The sequence below is a fragment of the Acartia tonsa genome, chromosome 10, assembly GCF_053477335.1.
Source record: "Acartia tonsa isolate MP-2025a chromosome 10, ASM5347733v1, whole genome shotgun sequence".
NCBI classification, from domain to species: domain Eukaryota; kingdom Metazoa; phylum Arthropoda; class Copepoda; order Calanoida; family Acartiidae; genus Acartia; species Acartia tonsa.
The window spans coordinates 24,974,044-24,990,554 of NC_137269.1; the positions used below are offsets into that span (position 1 = coordinate 24,974,044).

General features: G+C 32.7%; 1 protein-coding gene across 3 annotated transcripts in view; it reads right to left on the reverse strand.

The window, feature by feature from the left end:
- The window catches only part of LOC145329710 (bestrophin-4-like), a 58,414-nt gene that overhangs the window by 841 nt on the left and 41,062 nt on the right, over positions 1 to 16,511 (reverse strand). For 2 of the 3 annotated variants that reach the window (XM_080174072.1, XM_080174073.1), the window contains exons 12-22: positions 13,680 to 13,728; positions 12,818 to 12,977; positions 11,920 to 11,969; positions 11,135 to 11,215; positions 10,423 to 10,519; positions 9,384 to 9,463; positions 9,063 to 9,122; positions 8,614 to 8,691; positions 8,015 to 8,096; positions 7,358 to 7,411; positions 6,496 to 6,546 (exon numbers count right to left, since the gene is read on the reverse strand). In XM_080174072.1, coding sequence (XP_080030198.1) covers positions 6,496 to 6,546; positions 7,358 to 7,411; positions 8,015 to 8,096; positions 8,614 to 8,691; positions 9,063 to 9,122; positions 9,384 to 9,463; positions 10,423 to 10,519; positions 11,135 to 11,215; positions 11,920 to 11,969; positions 12,818 to 12,977; positions 13,680 to 13,728 — 842 coding nt within the window. The remainder of the gene's footprint in view (positions 1 to 6,495; positions 6,547 to 7,357; positions 7,412 to 8,014; positions 8,097 to 8,613; positions 8,692 to 9,062; positions 9,123 to 9,383; positions 9,464 to 10,422; positions 10,520 to 11,134; positions 11,216 to 11,919; positions 11,970 to 12,817; positions 12,978 to 13,679; positions 13,729 to 16,511) is intronic. The other variant, XM_080174074.1, reaches the window with a different exon arrangement.

A 16,511-nucleotide genomic window follows, 5' to 3' on the forward strand; every position in this document is an offset into this window, starting at 1 on the left:
AACAAACATACCAAGCAGAGCCATAAAACATTAATTTAAATGTAAATTTAGTAAAAAAATTACTTTATAGATGTTTAGGACTAAACATTATCCTTAAAAATAAAAACTATGGTCAGTCATAATTACAAAAAACAAAATTATAAATCTGAGCATAAATAGTAACTTTTCATCTTTGTCTAAAACGACCAAGCAGAAACACTTCCATGAGAGGTGTGCACGAATGGTGTCTGTTTCAATTATTCTTTACAGTACAGATTCGTACCCTAGAACGTATGAATAGTTACTATTTTAATAAACCATTCTCTTGCGTATTGTCTGATACGCTACAGCGTATGAAATAGTACTAAATCAAGAAACATTTCTACAGTGTATTTTCCGATACCCTACAATGTATAAAATATTACTATTTTTGAGATAAAATCAACCTTATTCGACGTTCACTCAAAGCCCGAAAATAATGGACTTAAAAGTGTATTAAACTGTATATAAGACATTTGCGAATATATTGATACCATTAATTTGCCTCTTAGATAGAAAAAAGTATGTTTTTTAAATATTTTTCTCTTGCTACAAATCAAATTTCAAATTTAAGTCACCAAAAATGCTAAATTAATTTTTGCTCTAGAGGAATCAATTTTTGGAGTTAGAAAGTGCTTAATACCTCATTTTAATCGCCTGGCATTGCTTTTTAATATACAGGTAATGACTTGGTTTTTTATGGAACAGCTGACTAATAAATCGAGGTTTTGTGATAAACCCACTTTTGTTGTTGCTCCATAAATGATATTTTTTTCCCCAATTTTTTTGGCTGTAAAGAAGCTTTATATATTCACTAGCGGCTTCGCCCCTAGCCTCTAGGGGCTTCGCCCTATATAGTTTTGGGAAGTCAACCCTCCTTAATAGAAATATTCAAAAAATTATTCTTTGTTTAATTACTCTGTGGTAAAATTAAACCCAGGTTGTGAGCTTTAGGCACAAAAATTTTAATTTGTACAAATTAAACCCAGGTTGTTTGCCGTATACACAAAAATTTCAATTTGTAAAAATTAGACCTAGGTTGTTTGCATACACAAAAATTAAAATTAAAAAAAAATATTTTGATTTTTTTTTTTTGGGGGGGGGATTCATGGGGGCTTCGCCCCATGTTGCAGTGGGGTTCCCCCACCCCAATTACTGGTTTTTGTTTAAAAAAAAATAAAAAAATAAAAAATATTGGGAGTCGGGATTTTTTTATTTTCGGGGGGGTTGGGATGTCCCACCCCCCAAGAAAATAGCTCAAAACCACCAGAGGACCAGTAGGTATATTCCCAGAAGGGTAGAGCCCAATTTGATCAGCAGTTACTGAGATTTTACAAAAAATGTAAAAAAAAAAAATTTGGGGGTTGGATTTTTTTTTATTTTTGGGGGGGTTGGGGGTGTCCCACCCCCCAAGAAAATAGCCTAAAACCACCACAGGACCAGTAGGTATATTCCCTGAAGAGTAGAATCCGATCGGTTCAGTGGTTACCGAGATCTTAAGGGACAGACAGACAGACGGACAGACAGACGGACAGACGGACAGACATCAAGCTACTTTGTATTATAGATATAACATCCACCTAAATTTGACTTTTGATATTTTATTTATAACATCACCTGAGGGAATTGAATTTTGGAAAAAAATATCAATTTATATTTTACACTGCTATGCATTGTTCTTGTTCTTGTTTCTAAAAAAAAATTTATATTATAAAAAAGAGAATTATTTAACGCTTCTATAGGTATGTTTATCATTTTTCTTGGCTAAATATAACTATAATTAGACCATTTTAAAGTTAGAAATTATAACATATTAACACAATTATTGAATCAGTCTGTATTATTAAGCTTGCAACTCTTAAAACAGCTGCATTTCATTATCCTATTATATATAGTAATTATTATATGTATAAACACACTTAATTTTTTAACTTTTTATTGATGGAATACATATGTTTCTCTATAAAAATAGATCATCAGTTCCAATTAAGATGTATAAAATAAGAGTTAAAAAAAATATACATATATATGTCAATGCATTTTGAATCATTTTAAAAGACTAAATAAGAAAGAAGTGTTAGAAAATTGTGCCCCCTGCGGGGTTTTTTACTGCTTATATCCTCTTGGGGTTGGGGGGGAATTAGCATCTTTATATAAAAAGGGGGAGGTGTTTAAAGAGAATTATTAAAGAGAAAAAAATAGGTCATATTTTATCATTTGCAGTTTTACAAATTAATACATATTATATAAAGCTTTTTTGTCTGTAGCTTAAGATTTTGGTAAAGTATAAGGCTATTTTACTAATTTCCTTACTCCTTTAATTACAGAGCTCCTAGATGCTTGGAGCGCAGCTGCTAGTAAACAAACAAAGTAAAACGATTCCTGAATAATTGATTTACAATTTTAAAAAACAAAACATTTTTACAATTAGGATGTGTATATCCACGCCATGGTTAGCTCTTATTGTTAATTCAGGCGTGTTAGAATTAATCTTAAATGTTGGAAGATGATTTTTGTAGCAGTAAGGTACTTAGCAACTTTATAATCATTACTTTATGTAAAGGGATGTCCCGGTGGGGGGGGGGGGGGGGGTAGGGGGTTAAGGGTTATTAATTAATTTGGGGCAACCCCATAATTTTTAAATTTTTAATTTTTAATCTTCCCCTCTCCCCCCCCCCAAAAAAAAAAAATATAAAAAGCTTTGACGTCCTTGCCTCTATTATATAAAGATTACCCCACAAAATAAAAATGGGGATGCCCAAATTTAGATATTTCAATTTCCCCCCCCCCTTCCCCCCCAAATCAAAAAGCTTGGACGTCCTTGATTATGTAAGCTCATTTAAAACATACCGAAATCAATTTGTGTACAACAATTATCCTATTTAGTTTTTTAGTAGTGAAGCTACTCTATAATTCAAAATATTTGTCCGTCCATTGTCTGTCCATTAATCTGTATGTCTGTCCATTGGTAGGTCTGTCTGAGACAGAAAGGGGAAAACAAGATTTTCTCAGCTTCTATAAAAGATAGAAGGCTGAAATTTTCATGGATTGAATATTCTCTCTCTCTATCAATACTCCATATTTTCATCAAGTTTCATTAGGATTTGCCAATAACTTGGGTGGGCTATATCGATTCCTACATTTCAATTTTTCATGATTTTCTCTACTCCTATTCAAGATAGATGGTTGAAATTCAGGGATTGAATACTTTGATATTTTGCATAATTTTATGAAGTTTTATTGAGATTTACTTATTGGGGTTCTACCTCAAACATAAGAGTCCCAAATGTCGGAGTGGACAAATGCAGGAGTCCCAAACATCGGAGTGGCCAAACGTAAGAATGGGACAAACGTCAGAGTGGACAAACATCAAGGTGGACAAACATCGGAGTGGAAAACATTGGAGTGGACATTGCTTAAATAAAACCTAATGACAAAATAATGACTATGGCTGCAGCGCTCAGCCCCCTAGCCTATATCCTAACCTAACCTAACTAAGAAAAGTAACAGGACAAAGGTAGGGGGGGCTGTGTTTGTATAAAAAAAATTCAAAATTGAAAAAAAAGTTTGGGACTCCTGTGTTTGTTCACTCCGGCGTTTGTCCCAAAAATCCTGCGTTTGTCCACTTCAACTTTTGTCCCACTCCTGCGTTTGTCCCACTCCTGCGTTTGTTCCACTCTGACGTTTGGGACTCATGCATTTGTCCCTCCAATGTTTTTGCACTCCTACATTTGGCATGGAACCGATTATTGGTTGGGGTGCTAGTTTGATTCCTAGATTTGTAAGTTTTAAGGATTTTCTTTACTCCTATTAAAAAAAATTTAAAAGGCTGGGTTTATACCCCCCATAATATATTAAGGGGGTTGATTACCCCCATCTCTAAAAAAATTACCCTTTTACAAGCACCTCCCCCTAGATACTCCTGCACTCCACCTTGTAGTGACTAGGCCAACTTTATGGTCTCTGGTTTCAGGAAGCCCATTCAATTATGAGAAGTTCACATTATAAGAGCACTCTTATAGCATCCTCTCTATTAGCATTACATGTGTAATGCATTATAGACAGACAGATAGATATTGTGAGGGATCCTACACTTTATAACACCTTGTTTTGCATGGTAAAAATTGTTCCAATAGTTCTTGATATTGATATTTTATTTAAAAATTACAATAACTTGAATATAATGATGTTTAAAAAATGCTGAAATTATAGTTATATTTAGACTAGAAAAATGATTAACATACCTATAGAAGCATTAAATAATTCTCTTTTTAATTATAAAAATATTTTTTAGAAACAAGAATGAGAACAATGCATAGCAGTGTAAAATATAAATTGATATTTTTTTCAAAATTCCAAAACTATCCAGGGTCCTATAAGAAGCATCCATAAAACACAGAACTCAATAGGTACTGTAATTGTCAAAATCTTAAGCTGAAGACAAAAAAGATACTACTTTATATAATAGGATAATGAAATGCAGCTGTTTTAAGAGTTACCAGCTTAATAATACAGACCGATTCAATAATTGTGTTAAAATGTTAGATGTCTAACTTTAAAATGGTCTAATTATAGATATATTTAGCCTAGAAAAATGATAAACATACCTATAGAAGCGTTAAATAATTCTCTTTTTTATAATATAATTTTTTTTAGAAACAAGAACAAGAACAATGCATAGCAGTGTAAAATATAAATTGATATTTTTTTCCAAAATTCAATTCCCTCTGGTGATGTTATAAATAAAATATCAAAAGTCAAATTTAGGTGGATGTTATATGAATATATAAAGCTTCTTTACAGCCAAAAAAATTGGGAAAAAAAATATCATTTATGGAGCAACAACTAAAGTGGGTTTATCACAAAACCTCGATTTATTAGTCAGCTGTTCCATAAAAAACCAAGTCATTACCTGTATATTATAAAGCAATGCCAGGCGATTAAAATGAGGTATTAAGCACTTTCTAACTCCAAAAATTGATTCTTCTAGAGCAAAAATTAGTTTAGCATTTTTGGTGACTTAAATTTGAAATTTGATTTGTAGCAAGAGAAAAATATTAAAAAAACATAATTTTTTCTATCTAAGAGGCAAATTAATGGTATCAATATATTCGCAAATGTCTTATATACAGTTTAATACACTTTTAAGTCCATTATTTTTGGGCTTTGAGTGAACGTCGAATAAGGTTGATTTTATCTCTTTTATAAACTTTTCTACAGCGTATTCTATAGTACCCTAGAGCGTATCAATCGATACTAAAAAAATGTATGGGTTCTGTATAGTAATAATTATTGTGTTATATAGTATTACATAGTGTTATATATTAATTATATAGTAGTAGCGTACTTACGGGTCCAATACTCTCCAGAGTATCAATTGATACTAAATAAAAAATTATTTTTAACAGTGTATATCAATCTATAATACAAAGTAGCTTGATGTCTGTCCGTCTGACCGTCTGTCCGTCTGTCTGTCCGTCTGTCCCTTAAGATCTCGGTAACCACTGAACCGATCGGATTCTACTCTTCAGGGAATATACCTACTGGTCCTGTGGTGGTTTTAGGCTATTTTCTTAGGGGGTGGGACACCCCCAACCCCCCCAAAAATAAAAAAAAAACCACCCACCAAAAATTTTTTTTTATATTTTTTGTAACTGCTGATCAAATTGGGCTCTACCCTTCTGGGAATATACCTACTGGTCCTCTGGTGGTTTTAAGCTATTTTCTTGGGGGGTGGGACACCCCAACCCCCCAAAAAATGAAAACATCCCCACTTCCAAAATTTTTATTTTTTAAAAATTTTTGTAAACAAAAACCAGTAATTGGGGTGTGGGAACCCAAATGCAACATGGGGCGAAGCCCCCATGAATCCCCCCCCCCAAAAAAAATTTAAATATTTTTTTTTTTTATTTTAATTTTTGTGTATGCAAACAACCTAGGTTTAATTTTTACGAATTGAAATTTTTGTGTATACGGCAAACAACCTGGGTTTAATTTGTACAAATTAAAATTTTTGTGCATAAAACGCACAACCTGGGTTTAATTTGTACAAATTAAAATTTTTGTGCATAAAACGCACATCCTGGGTTTAATTTGTACAAATTAAAATTTTTGTGCATAAAACGCACAACCTGGGTTTAATTTTACCACAGAGTAATTAAACAAAGAATAATTTTTTTGAATATTTCTATTTAGGAGGGTTGACTTCCCATTACTTCATAGGGCGAAGCCCCTAGAGGCTAGGGGCGAAGCCGCTAGTGTATAATAAAATAAATGTTTTTTTTATAGTGATTATCAAAAATAACGTCATACTAGCCTACCATTTGTCAATTAAAATGTATAATGGCCTTCTATTGGTAATTTAGGTTATGTATTGGCCTATCATTGGTCATCTATATTATATGGCGTTATCTTTTTATAGGCACCATAAAGAGATTTAATAAAATGAAATAATTTTTTAATTTTATCTGATATTACCTTTTCTTGAGTTAGCCTTGGTCTCATCATCAAATGCTACGTTAAATTCACCTGAAAGATTACTTACTTAATAAATGATTTTAATCTTAACTAAAACTTATCATTGGTATTCTCACATACTAAACATGTGTTATTAATCGGATTAATTTTTCAAGCTATAACTTCAACTAAATTAACGCTTGTCTTATGATAATTTTTGACATTTTCCCAAGGATAACTAGAATTTAGAATTTAGAAATAAATCACCTACTTTTAAATTTCTAGTTTTAATTTTAAAAGCGAAGCTTTTCTATAAATAGGATTGGTCCGTCCGTCCATAAAGGTTAGCTATTTTCTTTAATTAAGGTAGGTTTGAATTGTTCTATCTATTCCAAACTTGACATGAGATTCCTATAAGTTAGGTACGACTTACAAATCGCAGCAACTTAATTTTGACAACAAATTTTTATATGTTAGAATTATCCGATTCATCAGATTTTTGGAATACTGATTCCTTTTACAACAAGGTACAATTTTTATAAGTTAGGCATCTCTATAATGAAGCCCTAAAATGTTAGTATTTAAACAGTTTCGCAACAAATTTACTTACAATTTTGTTTTGACTTATATTTGCATAAATATTCCACTTATTCAGTTCTGACACCACTCTACAAGTGTTAATGTTCGTTTGACCTTCCATTTCAGAGCTTCACTTTTATGGATGTAGTCATCCTTTTTTTAACTAGATCTTTCTATCTAACTATAATAATTGGATTGCAAATTGTCTCAGCTCTTTCTGACCTTGTTATTAAGACGGATTAGCGTAAATACACTTTTTTAATTATAGAGTAGCTAAACTACATACAAAGAGAAAATGTCCAACCTTTCTTATTCATCCATGGATCTTGTATATCCAGCTTGTGGCCCAATTCTTCAGCTAAAACAAAATAATGTGATCCTACCACAGAGATTTTAAGGGATAAGACAATAGATGATAAATGGATGTTCATCCCCAGTATTAATAAAATAAATTACCCCTTCTTTAGATTAGAATTATGGGTTGAAATGCTTGGACATTATAAGTTTGGAACCAACCAATCAAATTCAATAAAAGTTCCTAAAGTTTTTGATCTAACAAATAAGATAACCTTTGGTACCAGTGTTAATTAAATCCAATGTCCCCTCCCTTCCTGCAAAACACAGAGGGGCAAATAAGAAAAAATACCGGATTTTTATTGTTATCTTTTTTTCTCAATGCGTCAATTTCAGGTAAAAAGGAAATTTCCTTTATTTGTTTAACATAAAACAAGGACTTTAATGCCCATAAGAATAACAATAAATAAATGGTTCAAGGACGTTCAATGGGGGAGGTAAAGGGGTGATTCCCCCCCAAAATAAATTTGGAGGTGCTGTACCCCCAAAATTTTGAAGTTTGAATTTTTACCCCCCCCCCCAAAAAAAAAAAAATTCAAAAACTTAGACGTCCTTGCCTGTATGATATAAAGATTACCCCCCACACCTTCAAATAAATTGGTTTTACCTATCCTGGCAGTTGTTTCTGAACTATTACTGTGATGTGTCAGGTCTGATTCTTCAGATAATACTGACATATTACCGTTTCTCTACAAATGAACAAAAAATAAAAAAAAATAATTTTTGAGAAAAATTTAAATATAAGCATCAAAACAATTAAAAACACTTAGAATCTCGATTTGTCAACATCTTTTTTATTGCTGTGTTAATTATGTATAATATAGTTTTTTTCATTTAGATGGGGATGTAAATGACCGGTGGTAATTTACCTCGAAGTGCCTTGTCGAGCATAGAAAATCAACCCTAATTTGTTTGTTTCTGTTTACTTGTTTATTATTTTACGTTAGATTGGGTAATTTTGGATACTTAGTTGCCCCGTAGGGTTTAGGTATAGAAAAAACTAACCTTCCCCTCTCCCAATATATTATTTTTTAATTTATTTCAAAAAATAACCACCGACCTTCAGGATTCTTTAGGATGTAACTTTAAATTTTAATTCTACATTATGGCAAACGACAACAGAAAGATATCCTACGACTTTAAAGCCAGAAACATTTGTAGCAGACAGACACACACCATACTACTTTATAAATAAAAGTATTGTACCTGTTGAACAGCTGGAGATGGTGTGTAATGATTGGCTATGGAGACAACACTATTCTGTCGAGAATATGGCTTTGGCATCTGAAAGATAATATGTGCAAAATACAAAAATGATATTTACATCTTTCCTCCCAATCATGAACTGATCTATGTTTCTTAATCCTATTTAGATGGCTTATTTGTCTGTAGTGAAGGACTTCGCAAACCGCTGAATCGATATGGTTATCCTTTACAGTGAAGCTTCTTATACGTCCTGTAAAGGTTTACAACTATTTTAAAGGAGGGTATATTTACCCTCCAAAAAGACTTACCCAACTAAAACTTAGAACAAAAACTATCACCTCCCCCCCTAATTTTTATACTTTTTCTTTTTAACTTCAAAATTGGAAAATTGAGGGGGAGGGTCACAATCACCCCCCCCCCCACCTTAAATACTTCTAGAGGCGTCTAACCTGTACCGTTCTAGTAGATCCTAATCTTGACAATCCATCTGAATCTTCCCGAATTTTGGCCTAAATATAACAAGGATGACAACATTACATTAGAATTTCTTGAGCAGAAAATTGTAATTTCTAATTTTATGTTGCTCAAAATTAGTGTTTCTTTTCTCTTATCTCTATGCTTGCAGTATGTAGCAATACCAGTTTTGTTAGCTCAGAATGGCTGAAGTCATGAGTTTATAGTTTTTTTTATTTCAATATCCGCAGAAAGCTGTCTATAATACAATGCGACAAATAACTATAAAGGTCTCTAGAATGAAGATTTAGAGTTACCCTTGAAGTTGATCTACTGAGGGCAGATGTGATTTTCTTTCCAATATTGCTGCGCGTTGAATTTGATCTGCTTCTGTATCCTAACAAAACAAAGATCATTATTCAAATAAAAAAAATATAGAGAGGGCATTTTTAAGACAATCTTCAGAACTACATATTATTAAAGGAAGTTCTACTATGTTAGTGGAAGCATCAGAGGAAGGATTATCATCTCCATGAATAACAACTTTACCTGGAGGCTGTACTGCTAATATTATGTAAGCATCAGTGAAAGGATTATCATCTCCATGAATAACAACTTTAACTGGAGGCTGTACTGCTAATATTATGCAACAATCAGTGAAAGGATTATCATCTCCATGAATAACAACTTTACCTGGATGCTTTTCTGTTATAATAATGTAAGCATAATTGGAAGGATTATCATCTCCACGAATAACAACTTTACCCGGAGGCTGTTCTGCTATGTTAATGCAAGCATTAGTGGAAGGATTGCTATCTTTATGAATAATAAAAGCCACATTCATGATAAACATCTCTATCTGGCAGCTGTTCTGCTATGTTACTGCAAGCCTTGCAGGATTTTCTGGCATCTCCATGATTAACAACTTTACCTAGAGGCTGTTCTACTGTGTTAATGCAAGCATCAATGAAAGGATACTTAGTCAAATAAATGAGAGACAACAATACCTGTAGGATATTCTATATAATCAAAGTCAATATCCAAAAAATTGACACATATATCTATGAAAAAATACTTTACTGTAAAAAATACTTTGAAATATTTCAATTCCAGCCTAATTAAAACTGTTATATTCATGTATATTGACTATACCTGAGAGATGTTCTGCCATCTCAAAACAATCCTCACGAAATTAATCATCAGTTATCTCCATTAATAACAATTATACCTGGAAGCTGTTCTGGAATATCAAAATCAGCCTCAAGGAATAATAACCATAGCTAGACGCTGTTCAGGAACATCAACACTAGCCTCAATTATTGGATCATCAATAATATTTCATTGAATATGCTTTACCTGGAAGCTGTTCTGGGATATCAATGCCAGCCTCAAGGAAAGGATCATCAGTCATCTCCATGTCAGTATCAGCATCATCAACAATCATATAGGAAACCTAAAAATATATTTTTAGTATAACTTCGAAACTGATCAATTTCGGATGGATTAGAACCGATTCAAATTCATACTGAAAAATTGTGTATTGTATTATTATTATGGCAAGTTTTCTATGAATATTAAAATCAAAATCATATTTTTAAGCCCAGTTTTGTTAGCTCAAGCCTACGGGTTTTATCTGGTTTTAATCTTATAATTCTTCCTTTTAATGCTTGTAGAAAACTGTCTATAATACGATGCGATGAATAACGTTTACATCGTTAGGCTGACTTTGTCAAGTAGGTAATTGTTTCACTTCGAGTCATTGTCAATTGAGCTGGGTTTTCTTGCGTGGACATGATGCTTTATATGTTCAACATATGAGTGCAATTAGAAGGTACATAATTTATTAAAGTAAGGTAAGGGGGAAAAAGAGTGGTTGAAAAAGTCCATGGCATTTATGCAGTCACAAATATTCCAGTAGAGTGGCCTCATTTATTGGTCAGTTTGTTCATCCAATCGGGGAGGGTGTTGGAAAAGGGGGTGGATGAGGGTGTATCGTTATTTAAGCCAGCCTAGAGTATCACTTTATCAAAGTACTTGAAAATCTGGTGCAACAAGTAATTATTGTAACCTGTAGATTTCTATCAATAAGATAGTTGATATTGATATCATTGTCATCATCTCCAAAAGGATTCAATAAATTTGCAGCAACCTGATAATATTATGCATTTTATATGAAGATCATTGATGACATGGGGTTGGTAACGCTTCGGGTACTTGTCCTCTCCACGTCACCTTTGGGCATACTCTGCATTTGGAATTGCAGTGTAACGCGCTCAATCGCCTAGGGTAACGAACACCCATCAGACAACCAACCCTTTAATTGTACGACCTTTGTCTGAGAAGTCCTAACTGTGCATGGTAATGAGTTGCGCCTGTTTTGGGCCAAGGTATTCTCCCTACTCTAACTTTACTATTCATGTCGCGCCTCTTACATAGAAGCAGTAGGAACCATTTTTGATGTCTTTAGTTATGACGCGGTGTTGGACCATGATTCGAACCTATCACATTCCCGATGACTAGCGGATGTGCTACGTGTTGAGCAACGGTCGCTCGCAGGTAATGCATTTTATTTGGCAAAGATTTCATTCAATTTTAATTTTATTAGTTATGCCAAATGTTCTTTAAGGTGTTTCTTTTCATATAAGAGCTCTACATTGCTAAATTATATGAATTATAAAATTTCATATGACATTCTCAAAAAAACAATTAATAAATTAGGGTGTAAAAAAGTATATTTGATAAGAAGTTCTAAAAAGAAAATGAAAAAAAACTGTGCTTTTTAATAGAAATTTGAATCTATAATATACGTATTACATTTTCTAAAAAATTTAATATATATCTAAAATACTCTACCTTGATCCATCCCATGTAGCAAATGAACTCCAAAATTGTGAAAATTGGAACTAAACAAAAAGAAGAAGATGATTTAAGTCCCTCCTCAGATTATGACGTCATACGATAGAATAGCCAATGAGAGGCCAGTATACACTGTAATTGACCAATCGTAAAATTTATGCTGGCCGTTCATTGGTTATTCTATAGTATGACGTCATAATTTGAGGAGGGACTTTAATCATCTTCTAAAAAGAAAATGAACAAGGTTGAAAAAAGCTTAATATTTACATTATTTGAAAAATTAATGAATTTATAGGACTATCTTAAATAAGAGCAGAGAAAATTATGCTTCCATTAAAGGTTTCATACGGACACTCGGATATTGCGAATTAACAGTAGCTTCGCTATTTAAAAGGTATTTATTTTCAGTAGCGAATTATTTTTAGCAAATCTACTCTATAACTCACTTTGTAAGTCAGTCTATTAGGCTAAAAATGTGGAGTAAATTATTAGACTGGTTATTAAGATAGAAGGCAGAATTTTTTTTGTGTGGATTACTAACAACGGAAATCCCCTATAGAACTCACTTTTAGTCGGTCGTTCTGTCGGTCATGCTCTGAAAAAAAGAGTTACAACTCGGCTATTTTGGTTAAGATTTCTCTGAAAAATCTACTTTATAGCTGTCTGGATCCGTCGGTCTACATAAGAAATGCTCTAAATCTTTATCTCGGCTGTTATGAGAGTTTGTTTGCTAAAGTTTGAAGTGAAGATTCTACTGACCAATAAACGTTACCTAGCTACAAGACAACGTTAAAGACAAAAAAAATATAATTAACTTTAGAAGCAAAGCAAGTCTATCAGGACTAATCAAAATTTTTCAACTAAATAACTAATGAATAAAAATCAAATTCCATACCTATCATATCCGGGGTATGTTGATTGAAGGGAATTTCACTTGTGTAAGCCAGGGTGGACTCATTGAAGCTAGAGTTCTGGTTCATAGCCCCGTGGGGGTCCAGAAATTGTCGGCCAAACAAGGCAACAAAAAAGTAGCAATATACAGACATCGTTGCAACCTAAATTGTCAATCCTTTTATAAAAGTAACAGGATGTCATTGTCTAAGTTTACCAAACCCTCACCCCCCCCCCCCCCCCCAACCCCCCACCCATCCACCATAATTTCCATTAGGGGTCTCTAGGGGCGTAACCACTAGTACCAGAGGATAGGACCATTACTTTTTAAAGTGAAAATATCATTTATGAAAATACATAATTTTGTATAGTTTAAGCTATTTATTTTCTGTACCTATAAGAAGCTTAAATGTAAAGGAGAACCATAACATTTCAGCAGTTAGCGAGATCCTTCGCTACAGACAAAAAAGCTTACTAATAAGCTGAATAGGATTAACAACTAGTGGTTACGACCCTTGAAGCCTTCACAGGCATTCGAGGGAGTCAACCCTCTACTTCAGTTTTAAATAAAACAAATAAAACAGAATTTGTTTCTAGGAGTTATTTCTAATAGGTGGGTGGTGTTACTCTTCCCCAAAATTGTTATAAACCTTCACTGGACAGTCAAGCATCGTGTTACTTTTATACAAGGATTATGGAACTGGACAAAGTGTCTCAAAAATCAGTCATGTGACGTCATAAAAAAGAGGGATGAGAGGAGAATGGGAAAATAAATCCATAAAAAAAGAGATGGAAAATTTCTCATTTTTATGACGTCACATGGCTTTTTTTGAGACACTATGTTCATTTGCAATTATTATTTATACCTGTGTGTAAGCAAGCGGAAATTCCACCCAACCATAGTTTAAAATTCGCCTAAAAATTTTATTTTATTTTAATTTAGTGAACCGCATATTTTTTCCTGGTTAATTGGTTAAACTACATTTATATGGCATATATTTGAAAGAATTTCAATTTTCTACCACGTAGTTTTTAAAATATCAAGACTTAAAATCGTGTTTTTAAATTGCATATATCACAAAAAGAAGATTTTCAAGTCTTTATATTTTCAAAACTACGTGGTAGAAAATTGAAATTCTTTCAAATATATGCCATATAAATATAGTTAAACCCATTAACTAGAAATAAATATGCGGTTCGCTAAATTAAGTTCAAATGGATTTCGTGAAACTACCCCTTTCGTACTGCAAGGACAGCTGTAAACAACTCTAGTAAATTAATATAGAGATATTACTGCGATTTCACTAAAAATGCCCTTTTGAACACAGAAAATAAAAAAAAGAAGGGGTATATATTCGTTTGTTTTTTATTACTTTAGGTTAGGTTAAGTTAAATTATATTTGGTACTTTGTAGCCCCGTAGGCTTAGATCACATCAGATATAGACACGGCTGGTTTAGACCCCCCCCCCCCTCCCCCACTGCAGTGAATAAAATACCTTTCTTTAGATTAAGGGGAGAGGTTTAGTGCTCGACAGTCTCTTTGAGGGAAAGAACCGATAATGCTAGTCTAGTTTCTATTGGAAACTTACTTCTATGAGTGTGTGTGTGTGCATCTAATTATGATTGACGGACAGACAGACAGAAGAATGAACATAACACTGGTGATAGAATAGATTTGAATAATTTTATGTAATATTATCAAAAACAAGGATGACAACATCCATAAAAGCGAAGCTCTGAAACGGTATGACAGACGAGCATTATTTCTTGTAGAGTGTCAGAACTGAATATACAAAATATGAATATATAAGTTTTGACAAAATTATACGTAAATTTGTTGCAAAACTTCTTAAATACAGAATTCTGTTTAAGGACATACTGACGTTTTTAGGACTTTGTTATGGGACGTCTCGCTGGTCCCGAGGAGCTAGATTTGTTAGTGTCACCTAGCTACAACTCTCACTTACTCGTAGATACAGCAGATTTAACCGTCCCGTCAGAAATATCAATGTATTTTTTAACCCTTTTGTACCATGTCCTAAATTTTAGGTCAGATTGAGACTAAGTTATTTATACTTTTTACACTTAGAGTCAGTCCGCCCTAAAACTATCAGTTTTCCTACTCAAGTTCTACTGCCAACCCTTATCCCTGGCCTTCAAAGTTTATTAAACAATATGTTAGGACGTTATTTCCTCTGGCCTGGGTTTTAACCCAGACGTATGTTTAATAAGCCAAAAGCGGAGGACATTCTGCTTTACATATTTATTAACAATATTGGGATTAAACCCTAAGATTAAATAAAAAGAAAAAATTCCATTTAAGTTTCAGTATTTTATTTACAGTTCTAAAATTCCAATTTAATTATTAAAGACTATTTCATTACAGGTTTTGTTGCTGTACGAGTTTACATCACAGAGGAACGGGCTTGCTGCAAGATTTAGAAATTGAACCTGAGATAGTGGTACCCTGAAAACTGATGATGTCTTCCCTTGTCTTCTCATATTTATAGACACCGTCAGTGAAAGTTTTTAATATGTGGAAGGTGAGCTAACCCTTTTTGTGATATATACCCGAACAATACAGTGAGAATTTTATAGTAAAAGTTAGCAAAATCACACATTTTATAGAAAAAATATTTAACATACACTATATCATTACTAATAATTTAAAATTACTGGTTTATCTACAATAATATCTAAAATGTTATCATTTTTATTTTTACATGTTAAAATCACAAATTTTGATAATCTATTTTTATTCGATTGTTATACAATTTTATTGATAATTGATATAATTTTTATACCTATCCATTTTCCAAAGAAGAAAAATACACTTTTTGTGGTAAATTTGTTGTTTTATGGAAACGTTTATCAAAGTAGAAAGTGTGTTTGTCTGTCCATTGCAATATGATTTTGTTTGCGCAAAAATAGAAGGTTGTAGCGCGTTTTATTCTAACTAGGCCATTTTAACATATCTGGATAAAACTGGATATAGAAACTGGATAGCGAATGTTTTATTTAAATGATTTTCATGTATGTTAAAGTGGAGTGTTCGTCCGAGTCTTTGTTATGTTGGGTGATTTTGTTTTATTTATGTTTTTAGGCCCAGTGAACAAAGACAGGGTCGAGTTCCACGGATTTTACTACTTTATTACTGTTATTTTATAACTTTCTCTTTTTCATAAAGGTCAAAGAAAAGTACTTGTTATTTTATAAAATAATTCTTAGAAACTGTTTTTTGGGTCATATACGACCCATCCTCCCCTCCTTCAGGAAAAGATTGCGTAACCTAGTGATTTTCAGGCTTAAATTCAAAAGGTGGTTTTAATCTTTACTTAAGAGGGTAAAATACTGAAAAGTGTTTTTATTTCGTTTTAATACTTTTTTTGGTTTTTCTCATGTTACATAATATTTACAAAAATTCATTAATTTAAAAATGCTCCTTTTTACTTATTCCAATTACGAAGACGATTTTATTAAGGTCGTCTTTTATACCGTAGATGCGCATATTGTTTACTGGAATGCCGCGTATTTTGTTATACTTCGTAGCTTTCTCCCACATGGGCTTGTCGGCCCAGTTTACATTATACGCATTTACCGTGAGCACATTATTTTAGTAAGAATTCTATTTTAAGGCATATTATTAGTGAAAATATTAAAAATTGATCTCTGATTAATTATCATATATAAAATTGAA